Source organism: Nomascus leucogenys, chromosome 16 (assembly GCF_006542625.1).
Source record: "Nomascus leucogenys isolate Asia chromosome 16, Asia_NLE_v1, whole genome shotgun sequence".
In the NCBI taxonomy this organism is placed as follows: domain Eukaryota; kingdom Metazoa; phylum Chordata; class Mammalia; order Primates; family Hylobatidae; genus Nomascus; species Nomascus leucogenys.
This window is the reverse complement of record NC_044396.1, coordinates 4,443,847-4,468,673: the sequence shown is the minus strand read 5'-3', so window position 1 is coordinate 4,468,673 and position 24,827 is coordinate 4,443,847. Positions and strand designations below refer to the sequence as shown.

Sequence of the window (24,827 nt, the reverse complement as noted above, 5' to 3'; positions counted from 1 at the left end):
TACACATTCTTTTGTGGCTTTCTATTCCCAGTCTCCCTCTCCACCTGCCTACCGTGGGGCATAAGGGAGGAAGGTCAGCGTACTCTTCTGTATGCCATGAATCTTCTCGCTTCCAGGGAAAGCTCATCCTCTCTGCAGCATCATGCCACTGCTTGCTGCTTTCCTCGAACTCTTGGCTCTGCCTTGATGTTCCTGCCCCAGAAGTACATTTTCTCCCTCCTCCTCTAATCTTGCCATCAGCCAAGGAGATCCAAGATGATTCCCTGGTGATTTAGGCCACCTGTTCTTGACTGCACCAGCCTCAAAGATATCCACACAACACTCCCCTTCAATAATCTCTGTGGCTACTCTGTGGATCTTGTCATCAGACATAGACATTCTACCCCAGGACTCTGAGCATCCAACTACTCACATTTTGTCAGAACTTCTTTCCTTCTCATTTGTTTCCTTTAGTAACACTACATTGTTTTCAATACAAAGACCTTAATATCTTCCCTGATTCTTCCACTTGGCCCCCTCATCCCTCCTAGATGCTCCTGCCTTCCAATCCATGCTAGACCCAGGGATGAATACTTGAACTATTATCTCACTGAGGACCTCAACTTTCTCGCCACCCTGACCTTTCCATGGTTCTATCCAACAGAACCTCAGCTCTGAATCAGTGTCACACTCTCTCTTCTCTGCAACAACCACTTCTCTTTGTTCGTACCCCAGTTTTTCTCTTGGTAATACCCTTTAACTCCTCATTTCAGTAGCTAATTCTGCTTCTTCATTCATCCAGACAATTTAGCCATTGGCTGTAATCTTTTTTGACATGTCCACTTTCCTCTCTACAATCTTAAGTAGATCCACCACATTTCTCTCTTCAGTTTTAGAGAATGAGGTATCTGTCCTACTGTTCAGACACTCTTCTTACTGCACATTCTCTCTGGCATCATCGATGTCTCCCTCCCTCCAGGCTCTTCCCTCAGCCTACAAATACATTAAGATTTCCCCCTACACAAACAAATCCCAAATCTACCAGGTAGGGATCGGTGATGCATCTCCTCCCAGTCACTTCGCATTCTCTGCTTCTGTAATTCTAACTGCTAAGAACAGGAATGGACTCTGCTGCTGTGTGTTCTCACCTCCTGTTCACATCTGTGTCTTCTAATGCAAACATTCTAATCCACCTTTAGAGTCATCGATGTTCTTTCTATTGCCAGATCCAAAGGAAACTGGTTGGTCCTTTTATTGCTGGATATCACTGCAGCACTTGGTACCCTGGACCCATCTCTTTCTTTAAAGTCTATCTTCTCTTCTTCAACTCCTCTGACTATCTTCCACTTGCTCTTTTCTTTTTTTTTTGAGACAGTGTCTCACTCTGTTGCCCAGGCTGGAGTGCAGTGGTGCGATCTCAGCTCACTGTAACCTCTGCCTCCGGGGTTCAAGTGATTCTTCTGCCTCAGCCCCCCGAGTAGCTAGGATTACAGGCATGCACCACCACACCCAGCTAATTTTTGTATTTTTAGTAGAGACAGGATTTCACCATGTAGGACAGCCTGGTCTCGAACTCCTGACCTCAGGTGATCTGACCGCCTCGCCTCCCAAAGTCTGGGATTACAGGCGAAAGCCACCGCACCTGGCCCCACCTGCTCTTTTCTTACTGCTCTAACCATTTTTTTTAAAACCAACCCTCAAAATATCTAAATCTGTTCAAGTTTGTCTACTCAGTTACCCAAGCTAGAAAACTTGGAGTCACCCTTTCACTTCTTCCTTTACTACTTACTATCCAACATGAGGAGAGTCTGCTCTGAAATATTTTTTTAATGCTCTCGTGGTCCTACTACTCTGGTCCTACCCAGAGCCTCACTCCCTCTTCCCTGGATTAGTGTTTCCTATCCCCTCCACCCCACCCCACTGAATGTGCCTCCTTTGCAATGGGGCAGCACCATCCCCAAGACTAGGTCTGAGCTCCTGCCCCCACGCATAAGATGTCCCACAATCTGAACTCCGTTTCTCCAGCATCATTTCTTTCTGCCCTCTGACTTGCACTTCATACACTAACCACTCTGCACTCATATGCTGCATCTTCCTTTGCTTGTGTGGTCCCCTCTGCCTCTGCCTGGCTGGCATAGCTCCTGCAGAAAGCCTTTTCCACTCCTGCCTTCTCATCTACCCTCTAGGCCTTGCTAGGCTGCTCTCCTTTCTTCACAGAAAAAGGTCTGTTTTTTCACTGATCACTTAGCGGCAATAGTGAATAGTGAAATGAAAGGTCCACGTGGTTGCTCCCATCCCCCAATGGACTAATAAGCTCTTCAAGGTGAATATATTCATGTCAGTTTTCCCCATATGAAAAATTGTACCCAAAACACTGTTGTAAGCGCTTGATAAATAACCTAAATACAACTACCATTTGGTTCAGTTTAGTACCAAGAAATTTTATAGCAAGTGAAAAGGAATGCTTACTTGTACTGGATGTTGGCTTCCTGTAAGAAGGCTAACAGGGCTCGGGAACCATTTTGGGGGATATGGACATCAGTAACTGTTCCCTCTGATACATAGGAGATACTGCTGGGCTGCCACAGGTCCACCTGTAGTGCAGGAACCAACCTATAATTCATATCCAACGTAGGGGGGGACAATCTGTGTCACAATGTCAAACACATTCTTTTGTTTGCATATAGTAACACCAAACATATTTTGGAATTAGACTTAATGCTTGCATCATCAGGGTAAAACTATTTGATCTTGAATTTGAGTTTCCAAATTATATCATATCCATATAGAATTTGATCACAATTTGCAAGTAATAGTTTGAAGACCAATATATTGAAGCCACAAGGTAAAAATGAGATAAAATAGTTTTAGGTATAATTTTGATATTGTTTTAAAATTATTTGCTATGCAAATACTTGAATAATTTTAAGAAAAAAAGATATAAATCACCCTTCATCCTACCACATAAGAACACTGTGGTAGCTGGGGAGTATTTGGTAATTTCAAATGGAACATTCTCTCATTCTTGGTCTTTCTTTTTTCTTTTCCTTTTCTTTTCTTTTTTTTGAGACAGAGTCTTTCTCTCTCACCCAGGTAGGAGGGCAGTGGTGTGATCTCAGTTCCCTGCAATCTCTGCCTCCCGGGTTTAAGCAATTCTCCTGCCTCAGCTTCCTGAGTAGCTGGGATTACAGGTGCATGCCACCAGGTCCAGCTAATTTTTGTATTTATTTTTAGTAGAGACAGGCTTTCACCATATTGGCGAGGCTGGTCTTGAACTCCTGACCTCAAGTGATCCACCGTTCTTGGCCTCCCAAAGTGCTGGGATTACATACGTGAGCCACAGCACCCCACCTAGATGGACCATTCTCTAGGTGCCTGCTCTTCCTCCAACACATGCCTTTCTCCAATTCCTACTCAGCCTTCACTTGTCAATATAAACATCCCTTTTCAAGGAAGACTTGGCTGCTAGGGTAGGTCTCCCTGTCATAGTTCTTAGAACACCTGGTGCTTCTTTCTTGATGTAGCTTCCTCTTGCCAGAATGTAAGCTCTGGGAGGGCAAAGCGTTTGCCCATTTGGTTACCACCCATCCTGGAACAGTGCCTTGTGTAAATTACCCACTCAGTATTTGTTGCATGAGTGTAGACCTCCCCCTTTGTAGTAATTCACTACATATTCAGTATTTTGCAGGAAAGCAGAAGCCACATCTGTTTCCTTATTATAGTGTCCCCAGTGCCTTAGCCAGTGCTCTGCGCCTGGTAGGCATTTGGCCTTCATCAAAGGCACGATGCAACGCAGATGGAAGGGAGGAGAGCCCTATTGCTGCAGGAGTTTGGAGCATCGTTTCTAATTAGGCACAGTTTGTCTTCACAGTCCTGCCTCTGTCTACCCATGACTGATCTGGGCCTCCCTCTTCCTGCATCTCCAGCCTTGGAGGATGCTGCAGGGCCTTGATCTCTGCTAAGCCCTTATCTGATAAGGTTTAGTTACTTTATCTCCACTTAATTATCAGTGCCTGCATTCTGTTAGGAACTCTAGAAGACCAAAAATACTTTGTGACTCAGGAAAATAAACCTCTAATGATACAATTTAGTCTGGAACAGGGTAGAGAGGCTTTTATTTTGGGGAAAAAGAGTCTACCTGTTTTCTTTCATGCAGCTGACTCCTCCACTCGCTTGCGAGGGCGAATCTGACTCAGCTAACATGCCAGTCCAACAATCAGTGCACGACAGAAGTGTGAGGCTGGAAGGGATGCTGAGAGGTCATTCAATCCATCTGTCAGCCCTTGGGCAAGGACACATCTAGGACTGCACCAAACTCTCCCCAGGAGGTGTGTCTAAACCACATCTTTAAGGTCTCCGAATAGAGGAGAGTCGACAATATCCTAAATGAACTCATTCACATTTAACAAGATTGTCAGGCATTTTTCTTAATCCCTTCTATTGCAGCATAGTTTTCTTTTTGTGTGTGTGTGTGTGTGTGTTCTATTCTTCAGTGAGGAATAGCTGGTTTCTTGCCTTTATAAGAAAAAGCACGTTGGTATCTTTCACTTATCTTTATATATTAGATTTTTTAATCCTTTAGAAGATCGAATCTTTGGGACTTGCCTCTAAACCCATTACAGAGACAGATTTTTTATATTAAGGATAACAGTTTGCTGCCACCCCTTAATACCAGTGGATATGAGGAAATTGTGCTGTATTCAGAGGATAGAGAGGCACAGGTAGCTAAAATAATATGAATTACCACTCTGGAGATGAGTCTGTAAGTGCTATTTTCTGGGGTACATGCTGAAATAAGAATCTTCATCCCACAGAAGAGAGCAGCTTTTCCACAGGAAAGTTCCATGAAACGGACCCTACAGCAAGGCTTGGAGAAAGCTTCCTGGGAAACTTTCTCAGAAAGTGTGCTCAGAAATGTGCTCGGAAAGCTGCTGGCCTAAAGGACAACTGATAAAAAAGAATTTGCAAAATCACGAATTCTATTTTGTTGTGATATTAGGAAAGTAAATGAAAATGAATTATTAGTTTTTCTCTAGTAATATTTTAAGGAAAGGGTATTTGAATAAGCAGCATGGATATTTCAGTCAGGGTGGTGGCAGGCAGGTGCCTATAGAAGACATACGGGACAGTAATGACCATCTGAGATTTATAATGTTTCATCTACTTTATAGATATCTCTAATCTTTTCAATAACACTTTGAGGAGGAATTAATTGTAGATACATTTAACGAAGGAGAAGATTCAGGTTCATAGAGGCTAAGCCACTTTCCCAAGGTTGCACAGGTACAAAATGGCTGATACAAGACATGCTTAACAGCAGTGCCCATAATTTACTGACCCGGTTCATGTCTTCAGGATCTTCTGAGAATATGCCAGAAAAATAAGCATCTTCCAACTTCCTGACCTAGTATTTGGGGAGGTCTGGTCAGTGGGTCTCACATTCTGGTCTTTCCTATGGGATTATTTGTCCCATAAATTCATATGCAGGTATTTTAAGGTTCCTATCAGCCCCCTGTGTGTAAGTTCCTATCAATAGTTTCCTCAGGGCCTGATCACATCTGGATGAGATAATTAGTAGTTCTGAACTGCAAAGCTGTGTGATTCTGGGCTACAACGTAACAAAAGTATCAAGAACCTTATCAGGATGGTCCAAGGCTGTTTGCCAACCATTCCAGGTATTTGCTGCAAGCAGCCACCTGATACTCCACAGGAAAGGATACTCCTTTGTAGAGCCTTCTGGCCTAAGAACCTGGTGGCTATCCCCCTGTGTTCCTTTCCTCACATGATTACTAGTCACATATATACAGACATGTTTAAGAGGCCAACGTATTTCAGTGTCTTGCTCAATCTGTCAGCCACGGGCTGGAATCCTAGCTCTGGCAGCATTGGCTATGCGACTTTGGGGAGGTTAACATTTTAACATTTCTGAGCCTCAGTATCCTCACGTGTACTGTGAAGATAATCTTAAAAACATACCAGACAGGCTTTCTTGGAGGATTAATTGGAATCATAGAAGCAAAATAGCAGAGGGTCACATACTAGGAGCTCAAAAGATGATCACTGTTTCTTATTATTGCTATTTGAAAAGCATATGAAAAGAAGGGCTGGATGGAATAAGGACAGAGTTCAAGTTCATACGGTTAACATGAAGAACATGGTGAGATTGTGTCCCTATATAGAGAGATTAAAACCTAGAGATGGCTTTAAGGGTGTGGGGGGCAGGAAGCAATAAATAAACGAAAAATATAAACAGTTGCAGGGACGTTTCCTAGCACAAAGACAAATGGCTGAATTAGAAGCCACTATAGTGGTGGTGAATTCCATGGGCCCTGGAGTCTGACTCCCTGTGATCTGATCTAGGCTCCCATTTAGTCTCTGTGTGATTTTGGGCAGTTTCCTTAACTTTCTGGGCCTTGCTTTCTTCTTTGGTAAACTGAAGATGATAATTATATCTTCCTTATTGGTCAATATTTAATAATGTTAGTAGTGATAGCAGCAGGAGACAGACAAATTCCTAGGCAGACAGGGATAGGTACCCGGTGAAACCCGACCTTCATGCCAAAGACAGCCTGAAGCCTGAAAACCGAGCTGTCAGTTCTGGGTGGAGTCCACGAGCTAAGTGAGAACTTCCTTGATGCCTTTTAGCTAATTAAATTAAATGGTGCTTTTTTCAGGCCCACCCATGGACCAATCAGCATAATTGGTCCCCCATTCTGAGCCCATAAAAACACTGGACTCAGCGTCACAGGTAGCTACCCACTTTCAGGCCCCTTCTCACACAGTGGGCTACCCACTTCAGGTCCCCTCTGGTGTTTAGAGTTTCCTGTGGCTCAATAAAATTTTTCTCTGCCTTGCTCACTCTCCAGTGTCGGTGTACCTCATTCCTCTTAGTCATGGGACAAGAAGCTGGAACCCACCAAAGAACTGTAACACATGCTCCTGCTCACTGAACTACAGAAGTGAGAAAAAACCGCTGGGTGTTACATGCCCCCATTCACCGAGTTGCAGGCGCAGGACTGAACAAGCTGTGACATGCTGCCATTCTCTGAGCTGCGAGGCGGTGGGAATGAGTGAGCTGTGACACACTCCCATTCACCAAGCTGCCAATGGCGAGAAAAAGAGAAAGCTGTAACACTTCTTGGGGGCTCAGACCTTGGGACTCCCTGGGCGAGAGCTGTAACACCCCTGGGGCTTCACTGTTGCTGGCATCTCCCAGTTTTTGGGTGCCACTGCATTCCTCTCATCCAGATGCTGGCACCCAAGGTGGAAGCCAGCCACGGGCTGTGGCGGATGCAGTGGGCAGGTGCGGGATCCAGGCTGGGGCACAAGCTGAGCACAACCTACTGGGCTGAGTGGGTGGAGTGGGCCTGGAGGCCTGAGTGAGACCTTGGGCGGAGGTCACAGTGGCTGCAGAGATTTCTGGCTGACGAAGTGGTACCGAAGGAATCCTATAATAGTAGTAGTTATTTTTGTTACCATTATCATGGAGATTAGAGAGATTATAGAAAATGCAGTGATTAGGAGTGTGAATTCTATAGCCAGGCAGCCTGGGTTTGAATCCCAGCTCTGCCACTTGTAGGCTGTTTTACTGCAGGCAATCTACTTAGCTCTCTGCACTTCAGTTTCCTCATTTATGAAATGGGACTATAAATAGCATATTTTAAATATATTTGTTAGGCTTAAATGAATACATACACACAAAGTACTTAAAATAGTCCTGGTGGGCCGGCCGCGGTGGCTCACACCTGTAATCCCAGCACTTTGGGAGGCAGAGGTGGGCGGATCACGAGGTCAGGAGATTGACCATCCTGGCTAAAAGAGTGAAACTGTCTCCACTAAAAATACAAAAAAACTAGCCAGGCGTGGTGGCGGGCACCTGTAGTCCCAGCTACTCAGGAGGCTGAGGCAGGAGAATAGCGTGAACCCGGGAGGCGGAGCTTGCAGTGAGCTGAAATGGCGCCACTGCACTCCAGCCTGGGGGAAAGAGCGAGACTCCATCTCAAAAAACAAAAACAAAACAAAACCAAAAACAAAAGTCCTGGTGACTTGGAGCATTCATTAAATAATTCAAAATTCAAAAAAAATTTCTTTGCAATGAAAAGAAGTCATAATTCCGCTGAGCACAGCTCTTGGTTCTTGTGCTGTGCTTACTTACTGGCCTGGCCTACTTCTGAGAAGCACTTGTCTATCTTTTAGCCCAGGGCTAATTACACACCTGGTTCAGGTACCATGGGATGTGGCTCTCAGTGTCCTCCCGCAGCTTCATTGTGAGTCCTATACGTGGATGTGGGAAGATGTGTAAGGTGCTCTGTCAACTTGGTAACAGATGGCCGGCTTCCTAGCTGCCCAAAATAGCACAGAAGCGGACTTTCCTGCTCTATATTTATTCTCAGTTTTTGTTGGTTGGGGAAAGGGTTAGGCAGGGCACTTATGTGCCATGTCATAGGATTCTGAGTAAGAGAACTTGATATCAAGTTTGTCTTCAACTAGTGTTTAATTTACATAATCATATCAATTCAATGTTAGTTTACACAAAATCTTAATATCCTGCAAAGTACCTTATTTACTCTTAAAATTCTTTTTGGTCTGCACCCATTTAACTTTCTTGGATCTTCTTTTAGGATCTTTTGCTACGGATTCTTGGAGAGCTTCTTTACCCTCCAAGTTTAGGTCAAGGTATGTTTGTTGTCTGCTTTCATAGAATTTTTTTTTCACAGTCCATAACTTTTAATTATGTCTCATTTGCATCAGTAATTGTTATGAGTTTCCTAGGGCCGCCGTAACAAATTGCAAAAGATGGGATGGTTTAAAACAATAGAAATCTATTCTCTCACAGTTTTAGAGTCCAGAAGTCCAAAATCAAGGTGTTGGCCAGGCTGTGCTTTCCCAGAGGCTCTAAGGGAGATTTCTTACTAGCTGTTTCTAGCTTCTGGTGGCTCTAGGCATTCCTTGGCATGTGGCCACATCACTCCAGTTTATGTCTCCATCTTCCCATGGTCTTCTCTTCTGTGTCTTCTCCTCTTCTGTCACTTGTCCAGGATGACCTCATCTCCAGATTCTTAAGTACATTTGAAAACACTCTTTTTTATTTTTATTTTTTTGCAAATTAGGTCACATTCACAGGTCTTGAATGTGGTTAGGACACGGATATGTCTTTTTTGAGGACACCATTCAACCTACTGCAATTGTCATGTTAATATTTGTTTCCCCCATTCTCTGTGACAGTAGGGACTGATATATTTTCTTTAAATATATCCTCTCTCCAGGATTTCTCTAGAGCATTTCTAGATTCTGAATCCTATTTCCCCTTACCATGGAATTGACAAGGTAGTCCACTTGAATTTTGTCCACTCATCCTATTTCTCAACTTACATGTCCTTAATTTTGAAGTTTTATTACATTTAGGTATAATCCTAGACTATACTGCTTCATAGGTCACAGTACTATATTATTTTCTGATGACTGTAACAGCCACTGTAGTCACACAGTTAAAGAAATGCTTATTTTTCACTGTATTATTTGTCCTTGTTCTACTTATGACTTGCCAGCATTTCAAATATTGGTGGGCTGCTGACAGGGAAACTTGGCCAAAGATGATGGTCTTCTGTGAACCAAAGGTTCAGGTTAGGTTGTTGAAATTCTGGGACTAATTTTACATAGGCCCATCCTTTCTTTCCAACCACAGAAGTAATTTGCAATTTATCACTTTCCTAAAGCATAGCCCCAATAATTCCAACAAAAGACCCTGGAAATTTAGGCAAACTAAAGCTCTAGTTGTTTTGTCATTAAAGAAAAATGAAAATATATCAACTAACAACTAATTAGGCATTGAAATAATAATAAAAATTGGTGGGGGCCCAACAGTGAAATAAAATTAGACCAGTCCAAATCAAAGCATTGCTTAAGAATATAAATTTCAATATAATAGAAATTAATGCCACCAGCCTGAGTACTAGTTATAAGTCAAGCATTATTTCTACAGCATTAGTAAAGGAAGAAGTTCTGGTAAAACTCTATTTTGGTGCCCAAGTTTTCCCCTTAATTCTCTTCAAGGCTGAATGCTGATTGCCATAATGGGATGGTATCTCTCATTTATCAAAACAAAGTGCATGTGTTGGAAAAGAAAAAGATTCTTAACATTTCCCTGAACTACCAATTGATACATCACCAATCTGAAATGATTGTTGAAGCCCATCAATCAAAGACTGTCAAGACAGGTCATTATCTTAAATGAAACATCTCAAACAGAAAGTTAAATATTGCATGTTCTCACTTATAATTGGGAGCTAAATAATGTGTACACAGAACATGAGTGTGAAATAATAGGCATTGGAGACCCGCAAAAGAAGAGGGATGGTGGGGTGAGGCATGAGAGATTACTTAATGGGTACGATGCATATTATTTGGGTGATGGTAACACAGAAAGCCCAGACTTCACCACAATGCAATATATCCATTGAACAAAACTGTAATTGTACACCTTAAATTTATGCAACCCCCTTTCCCCCTCACCTCGCTCATTAGCTTGTTGCAACAAGTGGGAGCAACACAACATGGGAAATGACAGGCAATCTCAGTGAGAGAGACTTAGAAAGGACTTATTATGGGATTTGGATTTGCTTTAGGACATTTGTGGAGGGTTTAAGGAACTGAGGTTTTTCTGACGACTGAATGCTGTGAGGAAGGAGAGTAATTCCATCATTTGATATTTTAATAATTTTATCTAGAAGGTGGGAGAAACAAAATGGGTCTAAAACCGTAATTGGTAAAGAAGCAGTGGTCACTGACATTAGCCAGAAAAGGGATAAGCTTGGTGATTTTTCTGAAATGGACAATGTTTTTTTCTGTCGTGGTCTGTGTTTAGACATGAACACAATGGTCTTGTTCTTATCTTATTTCATGGTGAGCATAGGGTGGCCCTGTCTAATGTTGGTGTTCTGTGAAATGGTTTATGTTCAACAGAGGAACATTATAATCTTGCTGTGGGAGCTGGGCTGCCTCCTAGGAGTACCAAAGTTCAGGTGTTAATGCCAGGCTGGCTCTTCGTTTTTTCAGGGTAACCACCATTCTCCTGAGGCCGTGTGACAATTAATGGTATGACAGAGGATGGGTGGGAACTCCCAGCACTATCAGGCCAGGTGGTTGGGAGGTGATTTAGAGGCTACGAGAGGAAGATGCAGGCCTGTGCCGGTCCACCCAGGAGAAATTACGAACCCAGTGACTCCTGACTTTGGCACCCTGCATCTTTCTGTAGCATCAACACACCACTACGCTTTTCATATAAAAGAGGCAATATCACCTTAGTTCCCTGCCCTCTAAGTGAACATCAGATGACTTATAAGTACTAACGAAAGGTTTCTGACTCCTACGTTAGAGGTTTTGAGAAGTTAGCAGGCCCCCAAGAAACCTATTAGATAAGGGAAAAAATATTTCGCTATGTTTTGCTAGCTTAAAATAATCCTCTACCTGAAATTCGAGTTAGCATTTTCAGCCTGGCTCCGAGGTAGAATGGATGGGAATAATCAGAGATCATCTGGCATGACCCATTAAGAAGTACATTGGAAGACAAGAGCTCCTGGGCTGTATCTCATCAAGTAATAGAGATTTTCCTCTACTGTCTTTTGATGACTTATAATTTTAACACGGATGACCTCTCCATGATATTTGATCACTACATTCAGAAGTATTCCATTTGGTGTTCTCAACAACAGTATGATATTGTGTTTACATTTAAAAATTCCAGCCCTTTTCTGGGGTCTAATATTTGATGAAATGAAAGCCTGAATTACTTTAGATTTTGTTATGCATTTCCTCTTTCAGATGTCGGCTTAAGAATTCTTCTGTGTATTAACAAAAAAAATCAAATAAAGCTCATCTTTGGTTTAGTGAAAAAAGATTCCCAACTTGGGAAACAAAAGACATGGTTTCTTTCTGGTCCTATATAAACGTTGATATGTCATATCTCAGAGGCTTAATTTTCTTAATTACAAATAAAGGGGTTGAACTACATGATTCCCATGTACTCCTTAAACTCTGTAATCATGCTAGACTCAATGTGCTTTTTTGAGTATAGAAGTTTACATTTCCCTTGGAAAATATTTCTCAAGTTCACCCATATTTTTCTCCCTACTTTGAAGGTCAGAAAAAAGACTCTCAATAATATAGCGCCAGTATCATCATTCAGTGATCAGTTATATTAAACCAGATAACTATTCCATTTTTAAAAAGTTAATTTCAACCCCTGTGCTGAAAGAACTTTTTCATAACAGCTAAGAAGATGAAAGGGAAATCAGTACATTGTTTTTTCTTCCATTTTCCTTCACATTAATTGTCAGCTGATGTGAAAAGCCAGTGAAGAATCCCCAGGGTGGAGGGCTGTATGATCAAGCCTCTGAATCATCACTCTGTGAATGTGCGGAGGATCCGGAGATGGTTCTGTCTCTCAGCTGTCTGTGAGAACAGGCTGACTTCCAAAAGTCACAGCTTCGGTAACTCCCCCACCTCCCCCAGCATGCTTTTATTCACTGTTTACTGAACGCCTGCAGAACTTCAGCCATTGAGCTAAGTGCTGAGGGTACAACAATGAGCAAGACACAGCTCTGTCTTCAAGGACTAAGCAGATATGACGTGCAGTGTGATTAACCTACAGAGAGGACACACTACTATTCAGACGTCTTTTGAGAGGTAGTTTGGGACACCTTCCCAGGAGAGGGGTTGCCTATGCATATTACCAAATGATGAGCAGGAGTTGGCCTGGCAAAGGTGAAGGGAGTGGAAGTGAGAGGCTCCATTCAGAGGCTTCCATGCAGAGGCTGGTTGGGTCAGAGATAGAAGAGAGGAGAGAGAGAATGGACTGGGAGTGCTGGCATTTACCTGAGCCCTGTGATCCTAAAAGACAAAGGCAGTTATATAAATTCCACTGCTCCACTGTGTCCCAGAAATGGCTTTCTGCAGGGGGCCATCATTTCCCCTAGGACTCAGCTAAGACTGCTGATTCCTTCCTTGTTTTCCTATGATCAGTCTAGACATAGACCCTCCAGATTCCCATTCTTTGCCTCATAAGCCAATCTGGATAATACTACCATGACCTGACTAAACTTGAGTTAAGCTTCTCTCCTTCCTCCACATCCCTCAGTTTTTACCCATCCTCAGCCTGAGCTGGCATTTCAGCCTGTCTGTAATGCCCCATCCTGAGTGTCAGCTGACCTCAGGGTAAAACATTTTCTGATCCACTGTCCAATAAAACCACCACCACCTGTTCATGCCGCTTCACGACACCTGGCACTTTCTAGCTTTATTATTCTTCCCTATTAAAGTCACTTTTCTGCTTGATCTTTAAGATATGTAGATCTTAATGTTGGCATGTTCTGCCAAGGACAGGAGAGACTATTGAAAAGGATTATTGCAAGAGTGGAGAAAGACTATTCCCCTTTCTTGCAATAATCCTTTTCAATAGTCTCTCCTTACGTAAGTCCAGATTTGTTTTTTATTTGACCCTACAAGAGCATGCTCATGATTTGGAGAGTTGTAAGTACAGAAGTTCTTTTAACCAACTTCTACTTAATGGATCCGAACTTGATGTTCTTATTTACTGACAGAACTTCCTATTTAAAAAAAAAAATGCTGGAATAAGGAGAATGCCATCCTGCTTCAACAACAACAAGGAGATCTCAAAAGAGAAACGCTCACTTTATCTTTGATTAAACAAGCTGTAGACCTGAGCAATAAAATATAAAGATAAAAAGCAAATAGGAGAATGAGAAATGACTTGGCTGATCAGAGAAAATTTAAACCTAACCAGGTAAAGATGAGAGGTGGGATATGAAAGAAAAGCAAGTTGATTAGCTTCACAGAAGCCCTACACAGGCTCAGGAATCAGTGCCACTGAGGAGTATGGAAGGTAATAAGAAAACAAAGAGACAATATGAAAATCTGACTAAGGACTCTAAATTCTCTATGTACGAACCCCGCTCTTAGATAATGGCCCCTCCAATATCCCCAGAGAAATATGTTTTCTGGAGAAATTGTAACAGAAGGATTTTTAAGTAGTGACACAGGACACAGAAGCGGCTGGGATTTATTGGATAGAAAATAAGTAGGTCAAGTGAAAACGAATACACTGATTGGCTACTTTTCTCACCCAAAGCAAGGACATGAAAGCCAGGGATATACACTCCAGGTAGGAAATTGGAGAAAACACCCCCTGCCAAAGAAGAAAAATAACTCAATAGTGTCACGGGGGTGGCCCAATGATCCAATCATACCCCCACGAAGTCCACTCTTTGACAAGTTCCAGCCATGTACGCCAGTCTTCCTATCAGCTTTTCAATGCCCAACTCTTACTATGAATGGGCAGTCAAGGCTCACCAGATATTTCCTAAAATCTTCCAACCAGAAACAGAGGCACCAGAAAACAGAAAAGAGTTTTGCAGAAATAGACATAATGCATGCCAGAGAGCAGAAGATGATTTTTAAAGAAGCTATAATTAATAAGTACAATTGATGTTTCTTAGGTAAGAGAGGATATATTCAAGAAACAAGAGCAGAATGCTTTAATAAAGGAACAATTAGAAAATTTAAAAGAGCAGAAATTTAAAATCCATACAATAATTGGAAAATAAAGTTGAGGACATTTCCCAGAGGGTAGAACAAAATGGTAAAAAGACAGGAAAAAAAAAATAAGGCATGCAGTCCCACATCTGATAAATTAAAAAAATCATACAGATAGAACAGAAAAATTAGAAGGGAGAATATTATCAGAAGGTTAATGCAAGAAAAATTTTCAGAACTGAAAAACATGAATTTCCAAATTGAAAGGGGCTGTTGAGTTCACAGTGAATGAAAATAGACCCACACCAAATTACATCATCATAAGATTTCAGAGGAGTAATGACAAACTAGTCCTGGGACTTACATTTCTAGCAATACAGAGAACTAGATAACTGGAACACTCTCTCACTCTAATATAGCTAGAAAATGCTGAATAAAATACAACAAACACCCCTTTGACAGTAGAGTGGAGGGCCCAGAAATACAAGGAAATCCCCAGGAGTCTGAAATAAAGAAAATGCCAACTAGAGTTGCAAGCATGTGAGGTGATACGATGGCAGTCCTGGTTAAAAGTTGCAGATGTCTGTTATAACTACACAAGGAACAGGATCAAGATTTTGGGCCCAAAGTTGGTAGTTGGAAATGCCATTCTAGCATAAAACTAGAACCTTCAAAGGGCAATAGCCTCAGCTAAAGAGTAGGGATGGGAAAAAAGTCTACACACCAGGAAAATTTGATAAGGAAGCACTTTGTAGTAATAAATGCAAAACCTCTCCAGATAGAGAAAGATACACCCTCAAGCCAGGGTGCTCATAGTTCTTATATCTAACCTTGCAAAAGAAGAGTTTGTGATAAAAAATTACAAAACACATGAGCATTCAAGCCACTATATGTGAAAGCTAACAGATTCAACACATGGCAGGATTATAAACCTGAGATTTTCAGATACTAGTTTTATGGTATCTTAAAAAATGGCTAGAGGAAGTTTCCAAAACAAAAAGGAAATGAGGAAATCTTGGAATAGTTGAAGATATTTTGATGTGGTTCTCAATGTATGTAGATAAAATATTGAAGACAATTATATTATCAACAGGGGAAGGGTAAAGGGACTTAAAGGGATGTAAGGTATCTACAAAGCAGAAAAGAAAAAAGCATCGTAAAGAAATAAGGAAATATATCAGTAAGCACAGTAAATAAACAGGGATTACATTCTCTAGGTAAAATAACATGTATGTTGAATAAAAATATCCTCTTACATGCTCGTTACCAGAGACACATAAAACTAGAATGGTTGAAAATTAAATAATGAAAAAACATAAATCATTCAAACACTAAAGAAAAAAGCTGGTGCAGCTATATTAATAGCAGCAAAACGTTAGGGCAAAACCATTTTTAAGAATAATATAGCAGTATATATCACTATATACAGTGAACATATATGAATATAAATGTATACATATATACATATGTATGCATCTATGTACATTTATATACACTGACAAACCACTCAATTTACCAGGAAGATATAAACAGTAATAATCTGAATGCATCCAACATAGATACAACAGCATCAAAATATATATGGCAAAATTGACAGTATCACAAGGATTGTAAATGATAAATATTCAATTGCATCTCAGTAACTGAAAGTCTAAACAGACTTTCTTCCCAAGCATACATAGAATGCTTACAAAAATTGACCCAATACAAGGTTACAAAACATGCTTCAACAAATGTCAGAGAATTGATGTCAAATGATCTCTGATTACGATGTAATTAAATTTAGAAATCAATGACAAAACTATCTATATTTAGAAATTAAAAACAGACTTTTAAATAACTTGCAGATTAAAGAAGTCAGTGTAGAGAAATTAGACCCAAATCATAATCAAATGTAACATTTCAAGAGAGACATTCCTGACCTTAAATGCTGCAAAAGAGTAAATATGAAAACTTGATGAATTGTATGTCTAAACCAAGAAATTAGAAAAAGAACAACTACAAAAGAGTAATAAAAACAAAGAAGTAGAAGGCAAGTCATAATAAAGATGAGAGGATAAATTGATGAAATAGAAAAGAAAAATATTAGTAAGGACCAACCAAACAAAAAAATTGGTTTTTGAAGTATATTTAAAATAGATAAATTGTTAGCAAATCTGCTTAAGGACAAAAGAATGAAGATTGAAATGACCGATGTTAGCAATAAGAAAGTGACATAAATTTAGATTAATCAAATAAAAAAATAGAGAATACCATAAATGACCTTAAGCCAGTGTAATTGAAAACTTAAATGATCAGGTGCAATGGCTCGCGTCTGTAGTCCCAACAATTTGGGAGGCTGAGGCAGGCAATTACTTGAGCCCAGGAGTTTGAGACCAGGCTGGGAAACATGGCAAAACCCTATCTCTACAAAACAAAAAATACAAAAATTAGCCAGGTGTGGTGGCGAGTATCTATAGACCCAGCTACTTGGGAGGCTAAGAGGTGGGAGGATCGCTTGTCCCTGGGAGTTCAAGGCTGCAGTGAGCACTCCAGCCTGGGCAACAGACCAAGACCCTGTGTCAACAAACAAACAACAACAAAAAATGTAAATGAAAGGAATAATTTCCTATGAAAATATAATTTACCAAAATATAACCTACAAAGTTGGCTGTAATTATATTAATAACTTACTATATCCCTTCCAATATCTGGTGGTTGCCAAATGGGCATCATAAAATTCACCTTTCATTGCTCTTTTTATTTATAAATTTCATGAGTGAAGAAAGATGGACATTGATTAGAACAAGGCATGGGACATTTGAAAGTTTTTGAGGCTAAGTACTCAACCTCGTAGGTGTTTTAGATGTGTACTTATAAATACAAGTGCCAGCCCTCTTGAATACTCTTTCTAGCCAAACAGTGACTTATTCCAGGCTCACGAGGAATCAGGCATTGTATAGGTAAGATTTTCTTTAGGAAGTAATAAAATGGTCCTTTGTTACTCTTGTTTCTAGTTTAACTGGAAGAAAAACCATTCAATCATGGAATTTAGCACATCTGGAATGGGACAGCAAAGGGACTTTTTGCCCTCACAATCTCACCTCCACCTCTATATCCTGGAGTCAGATCATCATCTGCCTGGGACAAGGAAATGGCTGAATTGCTGTGGCTGTAAGAGGGGAAGAATGAGGATGATTGGACACACTCAAAGGCAAGTACAGTTATTTTAGATTGATATTTGTTAACTGTTGAGAGATTAAAAATTCCCACATGTTCAGCTGATTAAGATTTTTATATAACAAGAACATTCATTCTTGATGCTATAGACTGATTGGCATGACTTTACCTCCTGATAGTATGAGAAAGTTATAAACAAATAACTAATGAATGAGTGAATTTCTAAATGAATTCAGGCACTATAGTTTGGATATCAGGTCCTATCATCTCCCAGTTGCTGTAGTATCCACACAGATAGCCTCTACTTTTCACTGGTACCTACTCTGATTGCAGAACTAAGTTTATTGCACAAGCATTAGTGAGCAACAGAGACTTTACTATTCAGTAAAAGATTTATAAGGAAAAAAGTAGGGCATTTATGTTGCATTCTTCATGGCAAACAAACCTCTTTCGATAGTGTTCTTCTCCCAAATCCCTATTCTGCTCCCTGATCTTTCTGGGATTTTTGCCAGGGAACCTCAACTCCTCACTCTCTTCCTAAGTAGAATGTTTCCCTTCCTACTCTGAAGCACTGGCCCAGGGTACCAAAGCCTGCAGGGTTTTACTCTGTCTTAAAGAAGTTTATCAGTCTTTTCCCCATCAAGTAGGTCTCATCCTACGTAGGGCAAGCCACAGTAGGAAAATGATGTGGTTGACGAAAAGGTGCCAAGAGGTAAAGACAAAACAGTTCTTGAATGGTAAGGAATTCAGGTTTCTCTGGGCAGAGATGGCTACAGGGACCGGAAGACAACAGAGCATGCTCTCTGCTGGAGGCTGAAGCTTGTAGATTCCCCAGTGTTCCCCTTGGAATGGAAAGCTGCCAATGACACCATGTGCACAGAATGAAGGTCCTGCCAGGCTCAAGGACCTTGCACATAGGTGTTCAGGGATCTCATGGGTAAGGGGGATATTTTAAAAAATAATGAATATGTCATGGACACTGTCCAATCATAGCACATGCTGGCCATGGCCTGGAATAGGGCTGTGGAAGCCCCTTGAGTTCTGGGCTTTTAGCTCTTGGTGGAAGAGCTCAGAGAAGGGATCAAGGTGGCAGGGCCGGTGGCTAATCACCATCCAATAGGCCAGTGGTTCAATATTTATGAAACTGTTCTAGCTATACAGGTATATGTAGGTTTAAAGTACATATACAGTTCTTTTCCTGATAACTCCCAACTGTTGTAAATTGGTTATCAGCCTATCTATATCCAAGATGTGAATAACCTGTACTTTCCTGAATGTCCACTCATAGAATAGATGCACATTGAAGGTTAATGTCTCATGTGTAATATTCTTTGGCAGTATCAGGCAGTGCTTGTCTAAGTCTATTCTTGCACTGCCTTCCCCTTATCCAGTGCCTGTTATGAGGTTGTATCAGATATTAGTAGCACATGCTTTGAAAAATATCTTTTTTTTTGTTATACTTTAAGTTCTAAGATATATGTGCCGAATGTGCAGGTTTGTTACATAGGTATACATGTACCATGGTGGTTTGCTGCACCCATCAACCTGTCATCTACGTTAGGTATTTCTCCAAATGCTGTACCTCCCCTTGCCCCCCTTTCCCACCCCCCGACAGGCCCTGGTGTGTGATGTTCCCTGCCTTGTGCCCATATGCTTTCATTATTCAACTCCCACTTATGAGTGAGAACATGTGGTGTTTGGTTTTCTATTCCTGTGTTAGATTGCTGAGAATGATGGTTTCCAGCTTAATCCATCTCCCCGCAAGGGACATGAATTCATTCTTTTTCATGGCTGCATAGTATTCTATGGTGTATATGTGCCACATTTTCTTTATTCACTTTATCATTGATGGGCATTTGGGTTGGTTGAGTTGCTATTGGGAATAGTGCTGCAATAAACACATGTGTGCATGTGTCTTTATAGTAGAATGATTTATAATCCTTTGGGTATATACCCAGTAATGGGATTGCTGGGTCAAATGGTATTTCTTGTTCTGGATCCTTGAGGAATCACCACACTGTCTTTCACAATGATTGAACTAATTTACACTTCCACCAACAGTGTAAAAGTGTTCCCATTTCTCCACATCCTCTCCAGCATCTGTTGTTTCTTGACTTTTTAATGATCACCATTCTAACTGGTGTGAGATGGCATCTCATTGTGGTTTTGATTTGCATTTCTCTGATGACCAGTGATGATGAGCTGAGCTTTTTTTCATGTTTATTGGCCGCATAAATGTCTTCTATTGAGAAGTGTCTGTTCATATCCTTTGCCCACTTTTGAATGGGTTTTTTTTTTTTTTCTTGTAAATCTGTTTAAGTCCTTTGTAGATTCTGGATATTAGCTCTCTGTCAGATGGATAGATTGCAAAAATTTTCTCCCATTCTGTAGGTTGCCTGTTCATTTTGATGATAGTTTCTTTTGCTGTGCAGAACTCTTTAGTTTAATTAGATCCCATTTGTCAATTTTGGCTTTTGTTGCAATTAATTTTGGTGTTTTAATTATGAAGTATTTGCCCATTCCTATGTCCTGAATGGTATTGCCTAGGTTTTCTTCTAGGGTTTTTATGGTTTTAGGTCTAACATTTAAATCTTTAATCCATCCTGAGTTAATTTTTGTATAAAATGTAAGGAAAGGGTCCAGTTTCAGTTTTCTGCATATGGCTAGCCAGTTTTCCCAATACCATTTATTAAATAGGGAATCCTTTCCCCTTTGCTTGTTTTTGTCAGATTTGTCAAGGATCAGATGGTTGTAGATGTGTGGTGTTATTTCTGAGGTCTCTGTTCTGTTCCATTGGTCTATATATCTGTTTTGGTACCAGTACCATGCTGGTATCAGTACCATACTACTGTAGCCTTGTAGTACGGTTTGAAGTCAGGTGGCGTGATGCCTCCAGCTCTGTTGTTTTTGCTTAGGATTGTCTTGGCTGTGTGGGCTCTTTTTTGGTTCTGCATGAAATTTAAAGTAGTTTTATCTAATTCTGTGAAGAAAGTCAATGGTAGCTTGATGGGAATAGCATTGAATCTATACATTACTTTGGGCAGTATGGCTATTTTCACGATATTGATTCTTCCTATCCATGAGCATGGAATCTTTTTCCATTTGTTTGTGTCCTCTCTTATTTCCTTGAGCATCGGTTTGTAGTTCTCCTTGAAGAGGTCCTTCACATCCCTTGTAAGTTGGATTCTTAGGTATTTTATTCTCTTTATAGCAATTGTGAATGGGAGCTCACTCATGATTTGGCTCTCTGTTGGTCTATTATTGGCTTATAGGAATGCTTGTGATTTTTGCACATTGATTTTGTATCCTGAGACTTTGCTGAAGTTGCTTATCAGCTTAAGGAGTTTTTGGGCTGAGACGATGGGATTTTCTAAATATACAATCATGTCATCTGCAAACAGAGACAATTTGACTTCCTCTCTTCCTATTTGAATACCATTTATTTCTTTCTCTTGCCTGGTTGCCCTGGCTAGAACTTCCAATACTATGTTGAATAGGATCGATGAGAGGGCATCCTTGTCTCATGCCAGTTTTCAAAGGGAATGCTTCCAGCTTTTGCCCATTCACTATGATATTGGCTGTGGGTTTGTCATAAATAGCTCTTATTATTTTGAGATACGTTCCATCAATACCTAGTTTATTGAGTGTTTTTAGCAAGAAGGGGTGTTGAATTTTATTGAAGGAGTTTTCTGCATTTGTTGAGATAATCGTGGTTTTTGTCATTGTTTCTGTTTATGTGATGAATTACATTTGTTGATTTGTGTATGTTAAACTAGACTTGCATCCCAGGGATGAAGCTGACTTGATCATGGTGGATAAGCTTTTTGATGTGCTGCTGGATTCTGTTTGCCTGTATTTTATTGAGGATTTTCACATCGATGTTCACCAGGGATATTGGCCTGAAATTTTCTTTTTTTGTTGTGACTCTACTAGGTTTTGGTATCAGGATGATGCTGGCCTCATAAAATGAGTTAGGGAGGAGTCTCTCTTTTTCTATTGTTTGGAATAGTTTCAGAAGGAATGGTACCAGCTCCTCTTTGTACCTCTGGTAGAATTCGGCATGAATCTGTTTGGTCCTGGGGTTTTTTTTGGTTGGTAGCCTATTAATTACCGCCTCAATTTCGGAACTTGTTATTGGTCTATTCAGGGATTCAACTTCTTCCTGGTTTAGTCTTGGGAGGGTGTATGTGTCCAGGAATTTATCCATTTCTTGTAGATTTTCTAGCTTATTTGCGTAGAGGTGTTTATAGCATTCTCTGATGGTAGTTTGTATTTGTGTGGGATCAGTGGTGATATCCTCTTTGTCATTTTTTATTGCATCTATTTGATTCTTCTCTTTTCTTATTAGTCTGGCTAGCAGTCTGTTTTGTTAGTCTTTTCAAAAAACCAGCTCCTGGATTCATTGATTGTTTGAAGGATTTTTCATGTCTCTGTCTCCTTCAATTCTGCTCTGATCTTAGTTATTCCTTGTCTTCTGCTAGCATTTGAATTTGTTTGCTCTTGCTTCTCTAGTTCTTTTAATTGTGATGTTAGGGTGTTGAATTTAGATCTTTCCCGCTTTCTCTTGTGGACATTTAGTGCTATAAATTTCCCGCTAAACACTGCTTTAGCTGTGTCCCAGAGATTCTAGTACGTTGTGTCTTTGTTCTCATTGGTTTCAAAGAACTTATTTATTTCTGTCTTAATTTCGTTATTTACCCATAGTCATTCAGAAGCAGGCTGTTCAGTTCCCATGGAGTTGTTTAGTTCTGAGTGAGTTTCTTAATCCTGAGTTCTAATTTGATTGCACTATGATCTGAGAGACTGTTATGATTTCTCTTCTTTTGCATTTGCTGAGGAGTGTTTTACTTCCAATTATGTGGTCAATTTTGGAATAAATGTGATGTGGTGCTGAGAAGAATGTATATTCTGTTGATTCATGGTGGAGAGTTCTGTAGGTGTCTATTAGGTCTGCTTTGCCCAGAGCTGAGTTCAAATCCTGAATATCTTTGTTAATTTTCTGTCTCGTTGATCTGTATAATATTGACAGTGGGGTGTTAAAGTCTCCCATTATTAATGTGTGGGAGTCTAAGTCTCTTTGTAGGTCTCTAAGAACTTGCTTTATGAATCTGGGTGCTCCTGTATTGGGTGCATAAATATTTAGGATATTTAGCTCTTTTTGTTGCATTGATCCCTTTACCATTATGTAATGCCCATCTTTGTCTCTTTTGGTCTTTGTTTCTTTGTTGGTGTAAAGTCTGTTTTATCAGAGAATAGGATTGCAACCCCTGTTTTTTTTTTTTTATTTCCATTTGCTTGGTAAACATTTCTCCATCCCTTTATTTGGAGCCCGTGTGTGTCTGCATGTGAGATAGGTCTCCTGAATACAGCACACCAATAGGTCTTGAGTCTTTATCCAATTTGTCAGTCTGTGTCTTTTGTTTTTAGATGGAGTCTTGCTCTATTGCCCAGGCTGGAGTGCAGTGGCACGATCTTGGCTCACTGCAAGCACTGCCTCTCAGGTTCATGCCATTTTCCTGCCTCAGCCTCTCGAGTAGCTGGGACTACAGGCGCCTGCCACTACACCTGGCTAATTTTTTGTATTTTTAGTAGAGACGGGGTTTCACCACGTTAGCCAGGATGGTCTTGATCTCCTGACCTTGTGATCTGCCTGCCTCAGCCTCCCCAAGTGCTGGGATTACAGGCATGAGCCACTGTGCCCAGCCCAGTCTGTGTCTTTTAATTGGGGCATCTAGCCCATTTACATTTATGGTTAATAATGTTATGTGTGAATTTGATCCTGTCATTACGATGCTAGCTGGTTATTTTGCTCATTAGTTGATGCAGTTTCTTCATAGTGTCGATGGTCTTTACATTTTGGTATGCTTTTGCAGTGGCTGGTACTGGTTTTTCCTTTCCATATTTAGTTCTTCCTTCAGGAGCTCTTGTAAGGCAGGCCTGGTGGTGACAAAGTCCCCCAGCATTTACTTGTCTGTAAAGGATTTTATTTCTCCTTCACTTATGAAGCTTAGTTTGGCTGGATATGAAATCCTGGGTTGAAAATTCTTTCCTTTAAGAATGTTGAATATTGGCCTCCACTCTCTTCTGGCTTGTAGGGTTTCTGCAGAGAGATCTGCTGTTAGTCTGATGGGCTTCCCTTTATGGGTAACCAGACCTTTCTGTCTGGCTGCCCATATTTTTTCCTTCATTTCAACCTTGATGAATCTTACAATTATGTGTCTTGGGATAGCTCTTCTCGAGGAGTATCTTTGTGGTGTTCTCTGCATTTCCTGAATTTCAATGTTGGCCTATCTTGCTAGGTTGGGGAAGTTCTCCTGGATAATATCCTGAAGAGTGTTTTCCAACTTGGTTCCATTCTCCCCATCACTTTCAGGTACACCAATCAGACTTAGATTTGGTCTTTTCACATAGTCTCATATTTCTTGGAGGCTTTGTTCATTCCTTTTCATTCTTTTTTCTCTAATATTGTCTTCATGCTTTATTTCATTAAGTTGATCTTCAATCTCTGGTATCCTTTCTTCTGCTTAATCAATTCAGCTATTGATAGTTGTGTATACTTCACAAAGCTCTTATGCTGTGTTTTTCAGCTCCATCAGGTCATTTTTGTTCTTCTCTAAACTGGTTATTCTAGTTAGCAGTTCCTGTAACTTTTTATCAAGGTTCTTAGCTTCCTTGCATTGGGTTAGAACATGCTCCTTTAGTTTGGAGGAGTTTGTTATTATGAACCTTCTGAATCCTACTTCTGCCAATTCATCAAACTCATTTTCTGTCCAGTTTTATTCCCTTGCTGGTGAGGAGTTGTGATTCTTTGGAGGAGAAGAGGCATTCTGGTTTTTGGAATTTTCAGCCTTTTTGTGCTGGTTTTTCCTCATTTTCGTGGATTTATCTACCTTTGGTCTTTGATGTTGTTGACCTTTGGATGGGTTTTTTTCGTGGGTGTCCTTTTTCTTGATGTTGATGCTATTGCTTTTTGTTTGTTTGTTTTTTTTCCAGCAGTTAGGTCTCTCTTCTGCAGGTCTGCTGGAGTTTGTTGGAGATCCACTCAAGATCCTGTTTGTCCGAGTATCACCAGCGGAGGCTGCAGAACAGCAAAGACTACTGCCTGCTCCTTCCTCTGGAAGCTTCATCCCAGAGGAGCA

At 40.5% G+C, this 24,827-nt stretch overlaps 1 protein-coding gene across 1 annotated transcript in view; it reads right to left on the bottom strand.

The window, feature by feature from the left end:
• CPA6 (carboxypeptidase A6) overlaps positions 1-24,827 on the bottom strand; it is a 331,342-nt gene that overhangs the window by 95,658 nt on the left and 210,857 nt on the right. Inside the window, exon 3 of the mRNA XM_003274805.4 lies at positions 2,449-2,573. Coding sequence (XP_003274853.2) covers positions 2,449-2,573 — 125 coding nt within the window. The remainder of the gene's footprint in view (positions 1-2,448; positions 2,574-24,827) is intronic.